Source organism: Prionailurus viverrinus, chromosome C1, assembly GCF_022837055.1.
Source record: "Prionailurus viverrinus isolate Anna chromosome C1, UM_Priviv_1.0, whole genome shotgun sequence".
Lineage (NCBI taxonomy): Eukaryota > Metazoa > Chordata > Mammalia > Carnivora > Felidae > Prionailurus > Prionailurus viverrinus.
Window position 1 is genome coordinate 161,158,511 of NC_062568.1, and position 21,300 is coordinate 161,179,810.

Sequence of the window (21,300 nt, forward strand, 5' to 3'; positions counted from 1 at the left end):
AGGTACCATTATGATAATATTTACTGAGTGGTCAGAACTGATAGGCACTCTGGTGGGTGTTTCAATACATCATTTCAATTATTTCTCACAAAAACTTTATGAGGCATTTCCAGAGAACTGAAGCTTGGAAACAAAGTATTTGGCCAAAGTCACACAGTGAATAACTAGTGGAAGCAAGAATGGAAGCTCAGTGTCCTCAACTTCAGAGCACACACTCCTAACCGGTGTGTTAATACTGCCTCCTTAGAGATGCAGTACATTCAAGAGTTTCCAAGCAATTTCACATGACGTACTCCATTTCCTGTGACAACATCGGAAAGGAATTACAGCTCCCATTCTATAAATGAAAAATTAAGCTTAGAATGGCTAAAAGACTTAAAAAGATTGACCACCTTTTACTTATGACACAGAGACCAGTATGCGATTCTGGTTCATTCTACAATACTATAGCTGACTCAGTGAAAAATACAACTCAGGTTTTTCGGGACAAGTTGATTTTGTTCCTAAACTTCCCCTATATGATTACCATCGGCTCCGATATGATCAACATGCTGAAGGACAAGCAAGCATGTTGCCCATGTAAGTCTGGTATTCATATTTTTACCTGCATTTCAAAACTGTACAGTTACCATAGCAACACATAAAGAATGCCATAGAAAAATCAAACCAAGCCTACATTTCAAGGTTCAAAGGACCATGCTGTTTGCAGCACTTCCAGGAGATTTTCACTGCCAAAGACTCACCTGACCAGTCTTTTAATCCCTGACTATACTTCATCATCTCTGCTAGCATTACCATTCTCCAAAGAATGCACGCGTAGATTTTCAGGCTGCTAATAATGCTCATGGAAGAATCCCCTGTGCAGTTACTGTGAGTAACCGATGAGTGAACGCTGAGTTAGAAAAACCCCTCCCCAAATTATCAGCCAAACCAGTTCTGAAAACCAAGGCTGAAGGAGATTGCTTCCTGGCTAGTTGAATACTAGCTTAAATTCTCTTTTCTGACCTATTAAAATGCCAGAAGTTTAAAGCTGGAATAGGACATTAAAAGTAACTGTCATTTATTTGGGACTGCCCATGGTCAAGTGCAGTGCTAGACAGTTCACAGTCATAACTGTAATTTCTCATTATCTCAGTTCAACCCTGGCATCATTACCTGTTTCATAAATGAGGCTTTGAGAACTCATGGAACGTAGTAATATTACAAGTATTTAACATTTATTGAGGCCTTACCATGTGCCAGGCACCATTCTAAGGGCTTTACATATATTATTTCACGTAATCCCTAATCATCTGAGATAGGCCTTAATATCCTTTTTATTTTTGTTATTTTTAAATCTTTTTTTTTTAATTTATTTATTTTGAAAGAGAGAGATACAGTGTGAGTGGGAAAGGGGGCAGAGAGAGGGAGGGCAGAGAATCCCAAGCAGGCTCCACACTGTCAGTGCAGAGCCTGAGGCGGGGCTTGAACTCACGATCGTGAGATTGTGACCTGAGCAGAAACCAAGAGTCAGACACATAACCAACTGAGTCGCCCAGGCACCCCAACCTTAATAACCTTTTTAAAAATATATTTATCGAGAGTGAGCAAGAGACTATGCGTGTGCATGAACAGGGGACCGGCAGAGAGACAGGGAGAGAGAGAATCTCAAGCAGGTTCCAAAACGGGACTTGATTTACAACCACCAGATCATGGCCTGAGCCGAAATCAAGAGTCTGATGCTTAACCAACTGCGACACCCAGGTTACCCCATCCTTCTTTCAGAGATGAGGGAACCAAGGCAAAAAGGAACTCGTTTATAGTCATAGAAGTAGTAAATGGCAAATACACGTTACCAGAGTGGAATCACATCTTAAGAGGAGGTTAGGTTCTCAAGTTGGCCCATGAGACCAAAATCACCAGTAATCGCCTGAACAAAGTACATCCATTAAAGCTACAGTTGCTTTAGTTGAGAACCAGAAGTGGTAGTTGCCCTGTGTTCTCAACTAGGCGGAGTGAAAAATACACAGCTTTAAGTCATAAAAGCATGCTCAGCTAAGGAAGATGTTCAAATGATCAAGTCCACGGGACTGCATATTGATCAAAGCAAGAGCAGATACTCATTCCTGGAATACACTCTCAGTGAATGACTGGTGGGCAGGACCCAGGATTTCAATGGCCACTTTTCACTCTTGTTAAAGTCGAAGAACTAACCTTGGATAGGTTAAGCACATTGTGAAAAGTAGCCAATTAAGGGAATTGAAGGTTTTTCTAACTTGAAATCCCATCATATTTCCATCATGCTTCATTTGGGCTGACATCATAAATATGTATACATTAGCTAAATGAAGCTTCTTTAACCCATTCAAATTTCAACAAAAACATGTACACAAATGTAAAAGAGCACTAAAATCTGCACCTCTCTGTGGCCAACCCCTCCCACCGACACACACGAGAATACTGTATAGAAGAGATAATGGCATAACGAGCAGCAGGTGGCAGAGTCCGATGGAACAGATACCAAGAAAGACACACACAGGCAGTCATTCTCTTCCTGCCACCCCTACCCCCAACATCTGAAGCCCAGTGCTGGCCCACTGTCATTGTCATCAAAGACCAAGGTGATTGCTGTCTCCTCAAGCCACCTTGTTTACTTTTTCCCAACTGATTAGAATATATGGGAGATGTCAAGTCTCATTATTCAGACAATAGTAAGGTATGCCTGACAGATGGTCTGTTAAGGAAAACATTGAAAAGTTCTGTTCTAAATAGGTGTTTACTTGTTCGTATGTGACAGAGCCAAAAAGATACCATGCCCTGCAAAACAATCACTGTTTGGCTGGCGGCAGGACCCTGCTTTCCATGGAGACACAGGTCATGATATTGAAATTCCAACACAGTACTGCTTCCCAATTCTTGCTCCCAATGAACTTGCGTTAGAAGAATTCTCCTGAATGTCAATCATTTGATACATAATGAGCACCAGCGAAAAGCATAAAGTTAAGCCAGAAAAATCCGTCTCCCATAAATTTTAAGGCATCATTATAGGTACCAGTCAAAATATGGGCTTTCTTGGTTGCTAGGGAAAAACATCTATTTGTATAATGAAGGGATTAAAACAACGTATGTGACCTGCCTTTCTACCCAATGTTTCACTGACATTTGTCGCTTAAATACTGAAACCTCAAAAGTCTGAAATACAAAGCACCCGGAATGTATTTACAGTCATGCTGACATTTAATAGCATTGTTGGAAAGTCAGTTTTCAAAATGCTTTTTCATTTTTCAAGAGACAGTATAAGGACAAAGTAACAATAACAAAAATAACAAACTCCTATATAATTCTAAGAAGTTAGACCAAAATAAAAGAGGTAATAAAATTGGGGTCTTGATACTTTTTTTTTCCCTTCACTACACATGCTCCTTTGCTTGGGAAAGTGCTCTCTGGTAATAACGGTCAGGCTCTTGTTGGGATTTCTTCAATTGGTTAAGATTGGTATTTCTACAAACTGCCCTACGGATTCTATCTTTTTCTTCTTCTAAAGGATCTTCTTCATAATAGGACTAAGAGCTTTTCATTGACTCAATCACATGATGATCTTGTGAGGTAGGTATTATCCCCATTTTACAGATAACAGGAAGAAGCTCAGGAAATCCATGACACAGCTAGAGAAGATATTCAAACCCCAGACTGCTCACATCAAAGATCATGCTTTTGCCACTAATCCTTGGTTGTCTACTCTACTTCCAAATTTTCAAAATATTCTTGAGGTGTTTAAAAAAATGACTAAAATATTAATTAAAATATTACCTGGATGAATGTATCGTGTGACTGATGGTTACTACATAACCAGCTCCTCCAACATCCAAGTAAGGGCCAGTCAGAGAAATCAAGCCTGGATTAGCCACCGCATGGAGATACCTAACAGACAAGACAAAGTCGTGTTATTATTTTTTTTTTTTTTAATTTTTTTTTTTTTTTCAACGTTTATTTATTTTTGGGACAGAGAGAGACAGAGCATGAACGGGGGAGGGGCAGAGAGAGAGGGAGACACAGAATCGGAAACAGGCTCCAGTCTCTGAGCCATCAGCCCAGAGCCTGACGCGGGGCTCGAACTCACGTACCGAGAGATCGTGACCTGGCTGAAGTCGGACGCTTAACCGACTGCGCCACCCAGGCGCCCCAGTCGTGTTATTTTTAGGGTATGAAAAAACTCTCTAAATTTCAAAGAAAAGTGAACTTATAAAAAAAAGTTTCTGAATTTATATATGTTCATTTTTTCATAGGTCATATATGAGCTATAATTTGATGCCATGATCATGTGCAGTGACATTAAATATCCCCACTATGGGCATATTACATACAAGGTAAGACTGAAACAAAATACCCAAAGGAATAGAAATGGCCAAGTATAAAACATCTCAGTCTCAAAATTTCAATAAGAGATGAAAACACTGTAGACAGAGGAAACCCACAAATCTGTTAATACTGCATTAAAAAAAAAAGATTCAAAAACATGTTTTCACTGCCATAACAGTATCTTCTTTAATGTGACTGCCTGAAGTTGCTTTATTGTATGTACTTATCATGTCTCTCCAGGATTTGGGGGGAACCTTTGATAATGGAAGCTCCTAAAACTCACCATTGTCTCCTAGTGGGATCAAATGCTTTGTCCATGAGGGAACCAGGATAAATTCTGAGGACGCCATTGGGTGTTGCTATGTAACGGCGGACAATGTACGTGTTCAGGCTACTCATTTCCATTTGTGTCATCCATTCATCTGTGACGTGGCTGGTGGCCATTACTTCATTCCTGACAGAGAACTGAGAAACAAAGGAAGACATGGCAGGGATCCTTTAAGACTCACATGAAAAGAGAGTGGGCTGCTGGCAGGGCTTCCTAAAGCTCTCTTGCAGAGAAGCCAAGCCCAATTACTTCTTAAAAATCTTTCCACAGCAGATGGATACAGCCAAACTTGGTGAAAACAAAAGATCCCTGAAACATAGTCAGTGGATGTGTGATTTACTCAATTGTTCATCCTAGTGAGGCTTTCTGCATTTAAGAAGAAAAATCCTATAGTGAAGCATCAAACACACACACACACACACACATGCACGCACACGCACATCCCAGCTAAATCTCTCCTCTTTAAACTTCGTCATGTTTATCTCAACAGACCATAGGGGCACTTTACTTCTTTCCCCTGGGAAAAATGGGGCTGGGAAAGTTCCACTGATCTCTAAGTCACACCCCCCTACCTAGAAAACTCCTAGTGCATCTAAGGCCTGAAAGAGATTCTTCATCTGGCCCACAGGGCTTCTTAATCCCTCGGTAGGGTCATCGCCGACCAGCCTCCCGGGGGCCACACGCTGTCTTTCTGGCTCTCCAGCTGAGAGGCACAGATCCAGAGCTGGGCTTCCTGCTTCAAAGGTTCACTGACAGTGCCCCCTCCCAGGCCTGTGGAGGGGGTACGGCAGAAGTGGGGCCCCAGGCCAGCACTCACTTTGAGCCCTGGGTTAGCAATGAGGCGGGTGTTGTCACTGAGATAGGCCGTGTAGTGTTCCACCATTCGCTTTGTCTCTGGCTGGCTGAGGTGTTCGTATGGGGAGGAAAAGCTGCCAGCAGACAGCATGACAGTTGGACTTTCTGAAAGAGAAGCAAACAAAGCCAGGCCTGAGAACACGGAGACTTCATCTCAGGCCCAAACAAAAGCATCGCTAAGGCTCTGCCAATCTGTTAGCTATGGTGGCCTCAAGTCTTCCACAGGGAGAGCAAAGAACTCAACACTAGGAGCTTAGAAGGAAAAAGCCCTCATTCTCTCCCCTCAGGGAGTTTATAGTCATGAGTGAACCATAAGAGATACACGTACAAATAGATGCAAGTGCCTAAAATGCAAATGCTCAAAATCTTTTAAGTCTACACATAGTATCTCACACTTACTAGGATTAAGGAACAGCATAGCACATGGAGCCAGACTAGGTTGAGTCTCAGCTCGACCATTTCCTGGCCACGTGATGGTGGGTAAGTTGTAATGTATGTGATGCTTTTGTCATCTGCAAAGTAGGCAATTATAGCACCAATACATCAGTGAATTTATGTAAAGCAAATGAGTTGATAAATGTAAAGCTTGTAGAATGGTGCCAGAGCACGTCACAAATGCCTTGTGAGTGTTAACTACGACTGTCCATATTGGTACCAATATTTCAAAGGAAGGAAAAATGGAATTGTGGAGTCAATGCAAAAAATCAAATAAAAAAATTCTTCGCACAGACAGGGATAGCCAAACTTGGCATAAACAAAAGTTTATAGACTGGTTACTGTAGGTATGATTTAATTGTTGGTCCTAAGAGGAAAACCCAGTTTGATCTATTTAAGCCCCAAATCCTCACAGTGAATTACATTATGAAACAAAAACCGACGTTTCTGTGAAATTTCTTACTTCAATTTTACATTTTTAGACTCTTTAGGAAAGCACCAGTCATGTGTCCAATCTCAAATCTGTAGGTCATTTTCCATTCTTTTTGTTAGTTCTCACTCATGGTATCTTGTTTCCTTGTGGCCTGGCTACCTCTGACTGTGCAGGACATGGCATTTAAAAATAAATTTCTGGAAAGAGTTGAATCCTAACAGGATGAGGGAGTCCTTCCTACAGAGAGGACTGTTGTTTGATTCTGCCAGGTGCCACACCCCAAGATGAGGCAGGGTGGGTAGATGGAGACAGTTCTCAATAAGATGACAGGATACCAGTCTAAGAGCTGCACTATGGGGCTTTGATATTCAACATTCAACTAGTCCATGACTAGTTAATGTGTCAGTTTCCTTAGACCACTCAGATGGTAGGAATCAAGTCAAGGGCTTCTTTAGTTTCAATTCACACTTGCCCTAAAGATGGAGGGTAACAGAGGAGGGGCAGAGAGAGAGAGAGGGAGACACAGAATCTGAAGCAGGCTCCAGGCTCTGAGCTGTCAGCACAGAGCCTGATGCAGGGTTTGAACTCACAAACTGTGAGATCATGACCTGCACCGAAGTCAGATGCTTAACTAAGACACCCAGGCACCCCCCCTAAAGCACAGCTTAATTTCACAGTTGTTTCTCCTGGATTGGTAAATAGGTGCATTGCAAATGTGGCTTTAACAGTGGCCTCCTTCTCTGGGTTCTTCTTTTCTCCTAGACTTGGATCCAATTCCTAACTACCATGTTAGTTCTTTGATACTTTTCAGGAAGATTTTTTTTTTCCCCTCAAGTTGCTATCCATTTTCGGTTATCCTCAGTAGGACAGGTCAGAATTATGTAGTCTGCTAATATCAAAAGATACTGCTTCCAGTAATGCTAATTCTCATGATACCACCATGGCATAGCCTGGGAGATTAGTGTTATATTCCTATCGAGGAGAAGAAAACAAAAGCTTAAAAAGGTAAGTCTGCCTAGCAGTGTGCTGTGGATTCATGTGCATATGCTCATGAGGTCTTCCGGGCACAGATGCACCAGAGAGGGAGGACTGTCCTTGAACTTAAAGAACTTAGGAGCCGGTTGGAGAGACCAGAAATGTCTTTAAAAAAGAAAAACAACAAAATAAGAATTATACAATAATATTAAAAAAACACCAAAATGCTTCAGGGACAAAAGAGTAGGGCCAAAGGAGAGACACTGAAAGTGGGCCTTTCTTGTAGTGACAGAGACTGGGCATTTGCGCAAAGGCTGATGCACTTTGAGGGAGAAATGCAGATTGAGAGAGAAAACTTAAAAAAGTCCTCTTTGTGTACCGAGAAAGACAATGTCCCTCCTTCAGCCCTCTTGATGGGGGTTCTGACATATATTTAACACTTTGCCTCAAAATCCCTATCATCGATAGGGATTTGCCAGTTGTCTAAGGAGCCTTAGTCACCTTTCTGAATCCAAACAATTTCCAACAGTGAAGAAGAGAGTGCTTGTTTCGCAGTACTAGGAGTCCTGCATGAATGTCCAGTATATGCCTGGCACATGGTGGCATGCAATAAAAGGTGGCACCATGGCACAGAAGGAGCGGGAGTCACATTTCAGCCTTGCTACTTTCTGAGGGAGCTTGGGAAAATTTTGAATTCTGATAAATCCACATGTCCTCATCTATAGGAGCTAATCACTTCCTTTGAATTATCTGCCTATTTCCTACGCTCTTTTGGAGACAGGGGCCCGCGATAGATACAGGTATGCTATGTAGATATATGGGCGTGCTACCCTCGAATCCCATTTACTATTTCTCCACGTCTTACCCTGTAGCCCTATATCTCCTTGTCTCCATATCTTTGGGCTGGCCCCTAATGGGCCAGACTGGTGAATATCTGACGGACTGCCTTTGGGCTACGAAAACCTCTCTGCCTAGCATTAGCAGAAAGCTGAAAGATACAAAGGAATATGAAAGTCCAGCTCCCTCTCCTCAGTCTGGGCAAACTCTGCAGTGTAATTTACACTCCAAAGCCCCGCTACGGGATTAGGCTGAGGCAGGGACTTCACCGAAAATCCAACTATTGCTTGCTTTCTCCTCCTTCGCTATCCTGTTTCCCTCACTTCTTCCCTAGTTTCTTCTTAGAGCCCATCCTTAATAAATCACCAACACACAAATCCTCATCTGCCGGAGAACCGGACCCAAGGCAAGGCCTCATACGGTTTTCACATTTGTATCCCCAAACTAGCACTGCTGCCATTCAACCTCCAGGTGTTTTTTCGTTTTTGTTGTCTTAGTTTTTTTCCCTCTAAATTCAAGCAGGTATTTACCGTGAGCTGCTGAGTAAGCCCACAAAGGAAACTGCAAAGTGCAAAGGGCTCACCTAGAGTCGCCAGCTGTTTGAAGTGAAGGCAGGCGCTAGGCTGGCCCAGGAGGTCCAGCCGGTGGTAGAGCAGCTTGCTGCTGGGGACGGTGTTGAGGTTTTTCAGTTGTTTGACGGGTATTTCCGGTTGTATCACCACAATACAGAGAATAAAGGAAGTGTCTTGTACCTGGAAAAATCAGTAAAGAATTTCTAATCCAGAAAACACAGGTTCCTAGGGGTAATGACTTCACCTACATTATTTTCTGCTATCTCGGTCTCTATCCCACACAGAAAAATATTTGATGAGTGAATGAAAGCTGCGAGGATAGGGTGAGAGAACATATCTCTGGCAAATGACTACATGTTCTATTTTCCTTTCTGATGGAGGGAAAAGAACGTATGTAACAGAAAATCATGCAGCTAATGAAGGGATTACAGAATAGTCCCTTTGGAACAGCAACCCTATGGCCTTTTTGCTTATTTAAGCTGACAAATACAAGTTGGAGCATGGCACGAAAATACAGCACTTACTTCTGTTTGGATTTGAAATGTATTTCAAAATATATAGTTGGTTTTGCAATGAGTATTCCAGGAATTGACTACTTCAAAAGCCAATCCTGAATTTATGTACGCAGCCCATATAGAATCTGGTTTATTCATTGTATTCCCGACTAATGCTTTCTCCTTTCCTGGTTGGAGATGCACAGGATCTCAGACTCGTGAAAAGTACAAATCCCATGGCTGCCTCACAAAGCCTGCCTGACTTATCATTTCAGACCAGAATAGGCAAATGTACCGTAGCTCAGCCTAATTTATCAAGCTCCTATGTACAAAGATACTTCCAAACCCATTTGGCTCTTAGAAACGGACACATAGGTAAAGTTCTTGGGAAAAACCGTCTACCAACGAATCAAAACCAAGGCAAGCTACTTAATTCTAGTTTCTTAAAGTTAAAAATACAAGACAGCCAAACTTCTGTAAGTCCGTTAAAGAAGGAGACAGGCCGAATCTATGTGAAAGATGGTTTGTCAACAAATGGAAAGGGTGATAACCAGAACTAAGTTAAAACCACAGGACAGTGAGAAGTAATGCAGCCCAAAGGATTAATTTCATGATCAAGGAGAAATTTAAGTAGGCAGGTTAAAGTATAATTTAGGGTTTATGAAGATGACTGCAGAATCTCTTTAAACATGGGAGAAATTTGCATCTTCCTGGAACTGCTGTCAAGGATATTCAGTTAGATTAGCAAATTTAATTCTCTTCCTCCACCCACAAATTAGAAAATAACAGTGTTCTCAAGTGGCATTTACTATTTCCCCTCTTCCCAACGCACGCAGTCACCTTTGTGTGCTGTGTTACATGTTCCAAGGAACCAAAAGACAGAACACTTTGCCAGAAGGACCAGAATTGTAGGATCGGGTCTGTTCTATAAGAGAACAATTGGAAGTTACCCTAAGCATCTACACCTGGGTGGCTCAGTTTGTTGAGTGCCCAACTTTGGCTCAGGTCATGATCTCACAGCTCATGAGTTTGAGCCCCATGTCGGGCTCTGTGCTGACAGCTCAGAGCCTGGAGCTTGCTTCAGATTCTGTGTCTCCCTCTCTCTCTCTCTCTGCCCCTCTCCCACTCACTCTCTCTTTCAAAAATAAATAAAAATGTTTAAAAAAAATTTAAAAAGTTACCCTAAGCATCTAAAAGAAACACTTCAATAGTTCTTAGTTGGAAAGGAAAACTGATTCCAGTACAGGTCTTCTTATTGTGTTCTTAGCTGAAATAGTCTTTGCATTAAGGAACCATAATGTATCTAGAAGGGCTCTCCAGCACCAGGGAGTGTTTTTTTTCACTGATTGCCCACAGGACTCACGTTTTAAAGTGAGCCATTCCTGTGTCACACAGGAACACTGTAATATCTTCTGAAGTCAGTACTTTCTTCTGTCTCAGCATGCAGTCTCCTCAAATGCTCAAAGATGGACTTGAGCTGCACAGTGACAGAGTAGTAATCTCTTAATGCTGCTAACATAATCTCTCACATTCTATTTAAATTAAGTCAGTGAAACATAATCCATAAGTATCTGCTGTATCTATGGATGCTAAGCAGTTCAAATAATTATTCTCAATATAAGCTGAATCTATTTGAATTACATTTAGTAGAAGAATCCATTTTATTCCTGAAGACGGGGGGAGTATATGTCCCCCCCCCAAAGATAACTTAAAATTATATGCTCTTTTGGCCGGGTAACCTGGCAAGCCTCTTTAACTTCAATCTCATTATTTATTATCTCTTTTTCACTTCATAGCGATGTTCTTGACAGTTTTAGAATTCTGAGAAAGCTAACACTTCTACCTGAAGTGATTACACGATTGTAACCATTTGGCTACAAAGAATGGCCAGAATTTCTTGATATCACTGAAGTAAAACTATCTTAAGATGATACTTCTTCCCAAAATGTTAACATTGGGTTTATTTACTGTGCAAAAAGGGTCTTAAAAATGCCTGTATCTCCTCCTTTCTCTCTTTCTAAAAAAAAATTCATTTTCTTAAAGATTTTGTTTGTAAGTAATACCCACACATGGGTCTTGAACTCATAATCCCAAGAGCAAGAGTCACACGCTCCACCGACTGAGACGGTCAGGTGCCCATCCTCCTTTCTCTTAACACCAACAAAATAAGGTAGAGATTTTCTCAGGATGCAATGGAGCTGCTTTCAATTAGGATATATTAGTGGTACATAATCTCCGATTTCAAATATAAAAGTATTTTTCAGTGGAGTATTCTGGTGTATGGCTTACTCTTTCTTTTAAAAAAAATTTTTTTTGATGTTTATTTATTTTTGAGAGAGACAGACACAGCATGAGCAGGGGAGGGACAGAGAGAGAGACACACACACAGAATCTGAAGCAAGCTCCAGGCTCTGAGCTGTCAGCACAGAGCCCAGCACGGGACTGGCACTCATGAACTGCGAGTTCATGACCTGAGCCAAAGTTGGATGCTTAACTGACTGAGCTATCCAGGTGCCCCATAACTTACCCTTTCTGATGTGAAAATTAAGCCATTCATTCTCATTTACAAATGATGTAACAATAAGGGCATGTGACGCAATCATTCTCAAAAAAAATCCTGAAAATGAGCTAAGAGAATTTCAAAATACTTTTGACTATCCTGAACTCTGTATTATCAAACAGTAAAATACCAGAAGAGGGGCCTGGGTGGCTTAGTCAGTTAAGCATCTGACTTCGGCTCAGGTCATGATCTCACAGTTCAAGGGTTCGAGCCCCACATCGGGCTCTGTGCTGACAGCTCAGAGCTGGGAGCCTGCTTCATATTCTGTCTCCCTCTCTCTCTGTCCCCATCCCTGCTCACGCTCTGTCTCTCTCTCTCTCAAAAATAAACACTAAAACAAAAAACAAAAAACAAAAAAACCAAAAAACCAGTAGAATCAGGCTTGCAAACTGCGAGTTTCTCAAAAGATTTCATTTATTATTTTGTTTGCTTTTACTTCCGTCATAGAAATCAATGTTGCCACAATGATCCTTTCAGAACGGAACAAGAAGGTCAGAGGACAGTCCTGTCTAAAGGCATGTTGGCTACTTCCAATTCCTGTCATTCCTATACCAGACAGAGACACTGGGTCAAGCTGTCTGTCTGCATCCACCACTGGGCTGGATGCTCTATGAGGGCAGAGAGAGGAGCATTCCTCTATTTCCTTCTTAGCTCACAGTTAGATATTCAGTAAGTCATTCTTAAAAGAGATGAATATGTAGATCCATTTAGAGTCAATGGGTTAAACACCAGATATGGCCATGTAAGGGAATTAAAGGTGGTTAAAAAAATGAAAGTCCACTCTACTTTTGGCCAACTGCAATGACAAGAACCCCATAATAGCATTGATTCTCTGCTGGGAAGAGGGAGTAAAGGGCAGTGACAAGAGTACTGTGGGCACTGTGTGCTTGAACCCCTGACTGAGGGCCTGCTATCTGAATGAAGCTAGTCAAAGGAAGCTGAAGTGGGGGCCACAGGCGATCACTTCACTGTCCATCTGCTGGTGGTGAACATGAATAATCCAGATTCTAATCCGAAAGTTTCTTTGCCTTGGAAAATGTCAGTAGAGGGCATTTATGCTTTCATATCTTTTCTTTTCTAAGTTTATTTACTTATTTTGAGGAGAGAGAGAGCATGCACAGGATGGGCAGAGGGAGAGAATCCCAAGCAGGATCCACAATGCCAGTGCGAGCCCCATATGGGGCTCGAACCCACAAACCCATGACATCATGACCTAAGCTGAAATCAAGAGTCAGATGTTTAACCGACTGAGTCGCCTATGTGCCCCTCATATCTCTTTTTCAACTCCTAACTTCCACAACCTGAGTTTAAAATGATTAAACACACACACACACACACACACACCCCACAAAACAACCTCACTGGATATAATCTAAATGTATATTGATGGACTTATTTAAAGAAATTTGGTCCATCAATTCAACAGTACACTACACAGCCACTAAACGTGCATGCACATGCCCAGATATAGATGCCTGTATGTGAACATTTTCTGGAAGCTGATCAAAGTGGTGACTTCTGGGGGAATGGTAGGTCAAGGGCAGGAGAGAGGGAAGGGCAAAGTTTACTTTTTACTTTATATCCTTTTGTACGGTTTGACTCATTCAATATGAAAAATGATGGCTTTTACAAACAAAAAAGAGGACACCTGTGGAATCTCCTCTTTTTCCAACCCCTTTAAAATTGGTGAGTAACATTATGGGATCTAAGTTCCCTGGAGTTGCTGCATCAGTAGCAATGTAACCCCCAGTTCCCCTGCCAAGACGTCCTGTTAACTCACCATCTTCCAGGCGTAGCTGACATTGTAGGCCTCCTTTCCGGTGGCTCGCAGCTTGTTTATGTGCCAGGACAGGGATGAGTTCACAGGGACGGTGATTATCTGGCTGCCCAGAGGGAGGCTGTGTTGGCAACAGAATGAAATACTTCAGGCAAAAGATAAAATTAAGCTCTTAATTAAAGGCAGAGAAGAAGCTGTGAGTCAATGACCACCTCCTGATTTTGAAAAGCAATGAAGCTCATCACTTTGGAAAGAGATAATGTGAAATTTTCAATTTTGTAAAAGCATGATGTCAGCTCAGCACTAAAAATATTCCTTATGCTCTACCCTGCCATCCCCCCCTCCCATTCTAATTCTTTCCAGAGACAAACTTGTCTCGAATCACTCAGTCATTAATTTACAGCCAATGAGCACAAAGACCCGTTTCTCTATAGGTTACCATCTGCCAAAATAATGTATCACGGTTGGAAAAAATCCAATCTGTTCTTTATTTCAAAAGAAAATGTTGTATATGATTGTGCTGTCAATGGAATGGATGCTGCTTTGCCAAGCTATTTTTTGGCATGCTCTAAAGCTGGTCCTCAACTTAACCTTCTATTTTGCCGTTTTTTTTTTCATTTTAGTACAATTGGGAGTTTTTTTTTTTAAATGAGATAACATATCTGATTTTATAAATTAATGGCAATGTGAACAAATAATCTGATTTACAAGACATTTTCCCTAGTAGTTTTAAGAGACTATCTGTTGTTCTACAAAGTTTTACCTACTATTCTTATGAAAAATTCATGGAGGATACTTTTAATAACATTAATTTTTATACATGTTTTATATCCTATAACACACACTCGTATTGGACCTCAAAAGGTCCTATTTTTTTCAGGGAAAAAAACAAAAAACAAAAAAACAACTACTATAACTTTCACCTTTTCCTTACCTTAGGATATTCTGCCGAACCAGCTCAAATTTGGGGATATTTTCGTAATGAATGATGTCAGTATGAAGTGGAGGTTCTGAGAGTAAATATGGCCTGGTGAGAGATGGGTGCATAAGTGTATACCCTGAAATAAAAAAACAAAGACATGAGCTATGGGAAACATGCTGGAAGAAGTGCTGATTCTAATATAAGTGCCTATCACACATCTGAAATGTGGGATACCCCGGGATGACTGCCAATACTCAACATCTCAGTGTGTAACTGGCCAGTCCAATAGAAACGGAACTTGTTTTACGTGTTCTTGCGTAAAACTTGAAGTGTAGAAAGATGCCTTAAGTTTTGGAACAAGAGTCTAATCGAGAATATCTTGGACGTACTAGTCACTGGGTTTTTGTTTTTATAAAGATGTTCTATCAGGGCTCCTGGGTGGCTCAGTGGGTTGAGCGTCCGACTTCGGCCCAGGTCACGATCTCACGGTCGGTGAGTTCGAGCCCCGTGTCGGGCTCTGGGCTGATGGCTCGGAGCCTGGAGCCTGCTTCTGATTCTGTGTCTCCCTCTCTCTCTGCCCCTCCCCCGTTCATGCTCTGTCTCTCTCTGTCTCACAAATAAATAAACGTTAAAAAAAAAAAAAAAAAAAGATGTTCTATCACCTAAACCTTAACACCAGTGAATTTAAAGATAAGGATATAGAAAAAATCCAAAGGATCACATTCTATGTGTTACTCAGTCCTGGAGTCTAATTTCCTGATGTTTTAAATAACTGTTACTTACCCCTCAGTGCAATATAGAAACAAATGTGTGTCATTTTCAGGTTCATTCTGCCATGTTTATGGTGTTCCAGAAAGAATTTGTTCCACTGCAAATGAGCAGTTCTAGTCACACTAGTTTTCTGTAAATACTATGATTTTCCTACTTTGTTAGTATCAGAATATCTACAGATTATTTTCTTCAGGTTACAAAAAACAAATCATTCTTCCCTCTGATTAATTTTTAGCAGATTACCTTTGTCATCTATGAGAAAAGTATAGGAAGCCAAAGAATCTTGGTAATACGTCACGTCTTCGAGGATGTAAGCCAAGTTCACGTCCACACCTACAATTCCCAGAAGTAGGTTTCCAAAATAACAGGGTTTACTCACAGTCATTATCAAACCTATGGTTTAAAAACAAAACAAATCCAAGGGATAGCAGAGAATGTACCAAACAAAGACTGGAGTTGTGTGCTAGTGAATCCCAAAGGCTAATATCTGCCCTCTAGCATCTTCTCATCTTGAAGTGACCTGTGTGATCCAGTACCCAACCACTGCCTCCACAGATGGCATAAGTGAGCAAGACTTCAGGGGAAAGAGTCTTCTGTGGGGTTCAGACACCCCAAGTTAATTTCAGAGGCAATTTGTACATTTCCCATTATTTCCTCACCTGACCAGCCATTCCAGATCAGTGCAAATTATCAGCAGCACTTACTACATCATTCTATTTCCTCAAGTGGGGAAGATTCAACTGAATGTGAAAGACCACTAGCCAAGGAACTGAAAAATGTGGGTTCTAGCCTAGCTGTGCCCCTTCTGCATTTTCCATATGACATCGGACATAACTTCTCTGGGTCCCGCTTTCCACATCTGCTTAAGTGACACAGTGGTAACTGCTTTACTGATTTTTAGGGATTGTTAGACGAAAAGAGGTTACAAAGGAATGCTTATAAGGTACTTTATTTCATTAATATAACCTATCAAAAGACAAGAAAATGAGGTGAAAAGCCTTAGAAAGATACAGAATCTAGTAAGATCTGACCACTGAGAACTCTGAGCAGCTAAAGAAGACAGTGGGTTTCCAAAGTAATGTATTTCTAGTCGTTTGGGTTAGGAGCTCCTCTACTGTTATGTAAAGGGCTAGACAGTCAGTATTTTAGGCTTTGTGGGCCATAAGTTCTCTGTTGCATATTCTGTATTTATTTTTTTAAAAAAGTTTTGAGGGCACCTGGGTGGCTCAATTAAGTATCTGACTCTTGATTTCAGCTCAGGTGATGCTCTAACAGTTTGTGAGTTTGAGCCCCATGTCGGGCTCCAAAACAGCATTGGGATTCTCTTTCTCTCTGCCCTTCCCCCACTCTCTCACTCAAAATAACAAACTTAAAAAAAGCTTTAGGGGTGCTTGGGTGGCTCAGTAAGCTGAGTGTCTGGCTCTGGCTCAGGTCATGATCTCGCGGTTTGTGAGTTCAAGCCCCACATCAGCCTTGGAGCCTGGAGCCTACTTCAGATTCCATGTCTCTCTCTCTCTCTCTCTCTCTCTCTGCTCCTCCCCCACTCATGCTCTTTAATTATAAAAGCCATTCGCAGCTCCAGGCCATATAAAAGCAACAGGATAATCAGGAAAGGGAAAAGCAAAGGCAAAGACAACATACACGTGTTGGGGGTCAGCGCGTGGCCCTGAGCATCGGAACAGCCAGGAGAGCTCCTCCCAGCTCTCCTACTGAGCTGGGTTAAGTGGTGCCACCTCTGTTCATGTGTTGGAGACAAAATGATCTCTAGCACCCCTAGCAGTTCTACAATCCTATGGTTCCAAGTAAAACTCAAAACAAAAAGATGCATAGTTTCTCTCCATCTTACTCTTGTATTTTCCTGCACTTAATGGCAAGTTCATGCCTTAGCAGCACATCAAAAAACTATTCTTGTATAAACACCCAGGAAAGGGAATTGGATACTTCAAGTCTTCTACAAAGAATAGACTCCCACATATAGAAACCCGTGTGAGGCCCCTCAAAGTATTAGTGACTTACTTGTGGTCGCAAAGGCCAATTAAATGCATCACGTGGTAGGAGGAAGGGCACACAACACTGAAAAATGTGAGAAGTTGTGCCCAGACGTAAGATAAATAAGTTCTGGGGATGTAATATATAGCATGGTGACTCTAGTTAACAATGCTGTATTGTAGATTTGAAAGTTGCTAAGAGAATAGATCTTTGAAGTTCTCACTACAAGAAAAAAAAGTCTTAACTATGTGGGGTGATGAATGTTAACTAAGCTTATTACAGTGGTCATTTCACAATATATACACACACCAAATCATTTTGTTGTACACCTAAATGAATGCAATGTTATATGTCAATTATAAATCAATAAAACAGGAAAAAAGAAAAGTTATGCACTATTATAATTTCCAAAGCAGTCAACAGAAGGTTTTAGCAATGTATCTTAAGGAGATTTTTTGCTTAGGGATCCCTGGACAAAGGGGTTATAAATGATGGGAGCAGTGCATGAGGGCTAGCATGGAGACACAGGTCATAACCTGCACGCCAGGCTCCCCTGGGCTTGTGTCTAAGATTAAAGGCATCTTCATAGAGCAGCAAAGTGCAACAAATATTCTGAGACCATACGCTCACTTCAGAATTCTATCCTCCCCTGGCTATGTTGAGAGCAAGCCTGAAAAAAGAAACACCATCTTACTTTTCAATTATCATCTCGGACAGAAGACTCTTCATCCCTTTGTGGCAAATAAAGTATGCTAAGCTCTCGCTATACTTAATGAAATCCCCAAATGCCCTCTCTACTTTAACCTAAAGTACATAGATTTACTTGTTAAAAGAAATATGCTCAGTAACCGATATTTTAATCTGTGGAGGTTTTGAATTAGAGCCAAGTAAACATGGGATTTCCTAGGCTCAGCATCCCCATGTTGTGGAGTTAGCAGAGATGTCACCCAATAATTCTAGGGACTGAAAATATAAACACGAAAGGCACGCTCTAGGAGGGGAATGCAACAGACCAGTAACCCAGTCACTGAAACCCACGGTAGAGGATTCAGAAAACAGGCCCTGAGGACTAAACTTTGGAAAGCATCAGCCAGCACGGAACCAAAGAACTGCCCACAATTTGATTTACAGCCTTTGCATAGCTCTCTGGGTTGTACAGGTGAATTTTAGGAAGGGTCTTACTCTGCCTGGTATCACTAACGGTCAAAGGATTTGACTGCATAAACCTCCGTGCTTGTACAGGACTCGGTTTCCACATCTGTCTTTGTTCCTCTGACACAGTATTAAGATGATTCATCGATCTGTCTTTCTCTTATCAGACTTACATGCTTGCTGAGGGTGGGATGTGTGCCTTACCCATCACTGCCTGACACAAGGCTTGGCTGGCACTCAATACTGTGGGTTAGATGCATCAAAAGTCATTTGCATTTAAAACTTGACATTTCCCTATAAAAGGAAATAACTTTATCTAAAGGTGGGAGTTTCTATAGTCTACATATCTGTGGGCCCTGCCAGAAAGAGGAAGGATTAAAAAAAAAAAAAACCACAAAAAAACCTGACGTATAGCAGAGGCTACTACATTTCTTCCTTATAGAAAAAACATGTTTACCTAATTTCTAGAAAACATACTCTATTGGCCTGTTACTTTTTATACGTGGGTTTTCTCTAGATGTATTTGTGAGAGTTACTGGAACGTAAAAATAAGATCTCATGTGGTCATGGTGTCTGGCTAGTCATTAGATTCTTCTTCCATCCTCTCTGTCAGAGAAGAAAGGGGGACAGGTGGGGGAAAGGATAAACAATATGCAGAAGGAATGAAAAAGGTTGTACTTTTAATGAGCATATACTGTCGGCTAGGCGTTATTCTAAGTGCTTCACATATATTAGTGCATGTAATCCTCACAACAGCCTTGACGGAAATATTTTTCCCATTTCGTAGACCAAGAAAGTTAATCATGTGAAGGTTAAACACTTTACCTAATATCACACTGTGGGTAACTTGGGACATCAGGATGATGACAACGATAATGGTAATAATAACAAAAATAAAATAATAAAGTGACAAGAGCAGTAATTATTACTGAGAGGTACGCCAGGCACCAATAAATCTTCTACTCCTAACAACCTGAAAGATTTATTATGTGGAAGACATTATTACATTTTTAACAGGTGACCAAATGGGAACTAATGAGATTAAATAAATTGTCAAGGACAACAACTTAAGGGGTGGAGTGGGCCTAAAATCCTCTAATGCCAAACTTGTCTTTGTTTGACTATACCATGTTGCTTTACCTCGCAGGCTAAGTCCTAAACACATCTGAGATTTACCACCTGCTATGCAAAGTTACTCTTTTGTTCCAACTCAACATACTGGGGAATCCTCAGTAATCCTCCCCAACAGATCCATTATGCTGACTGAGGCTAGGGCAATGTGGAAAAAGTAGGGCTGGGATTTCTGTTTAAAATACAGTGCTACCAGACTGATGGAAGAGACCTACACCACCCTCTGACCAGAGAAAGGGAGGACCACTCCCTTGCCTGTCCAGACCTTCTAATGCTCACAGATGGGTGTTGGGTGACATTTAACAGTGATTGTTTTGGTGAACCCATGTCTGTTTCTTTTCCCCTTCCTTTAGTAGGAAGTTGTCCCCAGACTCACCATCTCCCATCTCATCAGAGAAGGGAAGGCTAAAGACAGCTTCATCAATCATCCGGTTGGGAAGGTTGGTATAGAATCTGCCAACTGTGGTCTCTAGGTTACTCAGCTGGTTCAGCACCATCATACTCCCTTTAATCACAGGCAACGCTGTCCGGTCCAGCACACCATACTTCCCGGAGTTCTGCTCAGCCAGATCTCTCAGAAAAGCTAGCTCTTTCAAACCAGTCACCCCATCTGAAACGGAAAGCCAAAGGTAGGCAGTGTAAACCAAAATGGTGTATAGCCATACAATAACCTTAACATTTAGATTTAAGAAGGGCATGGATGAAATCTTGCCATGTCTAAGAGGTCTTGCAGAGACAACAGACCCAGGACACTGTTACCAACTCTTGCTGAGGAACAAAGCATGAGGCAGTGTCTTTCCTCAAACAGCCAAAAGGGCAAAGGGATTCTTCAAAAGGCAGCTATGAGAAGCACATGAGTAAATAAAGGAGCCCATTTGGCTTGATGTTTTCCCCTAAAAGTTTAAGCTTTATGCATTTGAAATATTTGAAAACAAAAGTAATGATTAACAAGTTGGCATTTAGTAGATAAAGCTTAAGAGTTTTAAAGGATAGTGATATACCATTTCATTTCTTACCTCTTTGCCTATTAAACACTTGCCAAAGTCTCATGCAACTCAATGGAAGCATTATGGACTGCATTTAGTGATGCCTCCAAACCCGGTGTCTTTAAGCTCATTTTAATTACAAATGTTTTCATGCTTGATACTGTTAGGACAGTACTGGATTTGATTTATTGAATGTATATTTTGTACATCGAGAGGGTTTTAAAAATTTTGTAAAAGATTTAGACATACTGGGATGTACTATTCTTTAACATCTGTAATCTATAGCATAAAAATAAATTTAATAAGCCTTTTAAAAAAATTTTTGGTTTGCTATTGTTGTTGGAACATAGTCAAAAGGATTAGTAACTGATCCCATATGGATGCCATTGTAAACAAATTCAAATGATTTCAGTCACTACTGAGATTCAATCAATGAGTCTTAAAAAGGCTTTGCCTCATGTTCAGCTCATGTTCATTTTATTTATTTTTTATTTATTTATTTAAAAAAATTTTTTTTTTCAACGTTTATTTATTTTTGGGACAGAGAGAGACAGAGCATGAACGGGGGAGGGGCAGAGAGAGAGGGAGACACAGAATCGGAAACAGGCTCCAGGCTCTGAGCCATCAGCCCAGAGCCTGACGCGGGGCTCGAACTCCGGGACCGCGAGATCGTGACCTGGCTGAAGTCGGACGCTTAACCGACTGCGCCACCCAGGCGCCCCCAGCTATGTCATTTTAAACAACA

The 21,300-nt window shown here is 41.2% G+C and overlaps 1 protein-coding gene across 2 annotated transcripts in view; it reads right to left on the bottom strand.

Annotated features, from left to right (window-relative positions):
- CACHD1 (cache domain containing 1) overlaps positions 1–21,300 on the bottom strand; it is a 214,197-nt gene that overhangs the window by 24,334 nt on the left and 168,563 nt on the right. For both annotated transcript variants that reach the window (XR_007155029.1, XM_047872635.1), the window contains exons 9-16: positions 19,946–20,179; positions 15,541–15,690; positions 14,539–14,662; positions 13,608–13,725; positions 8,785–8,953; positions 5,484–5,626; positions 4,622–4,803; positions 3,790–3,900 (exon numbers count right to left, since the gene is read on the bottom strand). Coding sequence is in view for 1 of the 2 variants with exons in the window: in XM_047872635.1 (XP_047728591.1) it covers positions 3,790–3,900; positions 4,622–4,803; positions 5,484–5,626; positions 8,785–8,953; positions 13,608–13,725; positions 14,539–14,662; positions 15,541–15,690; positions 19,946–20,179 (1,231 nt within the window). In the remaining variant the exon portion in view is untranslated. The remainder of the gene's footprint in view (positions 1–3,789; positions 3,901–4,621; positions 4,804–5,483; positions 5,627–8,784; positions 8,954–13,607; positions 13,726–14,538; positions 14,663–15,540; positions 15,691–19,945; positions 20,180–21,300) is intronic.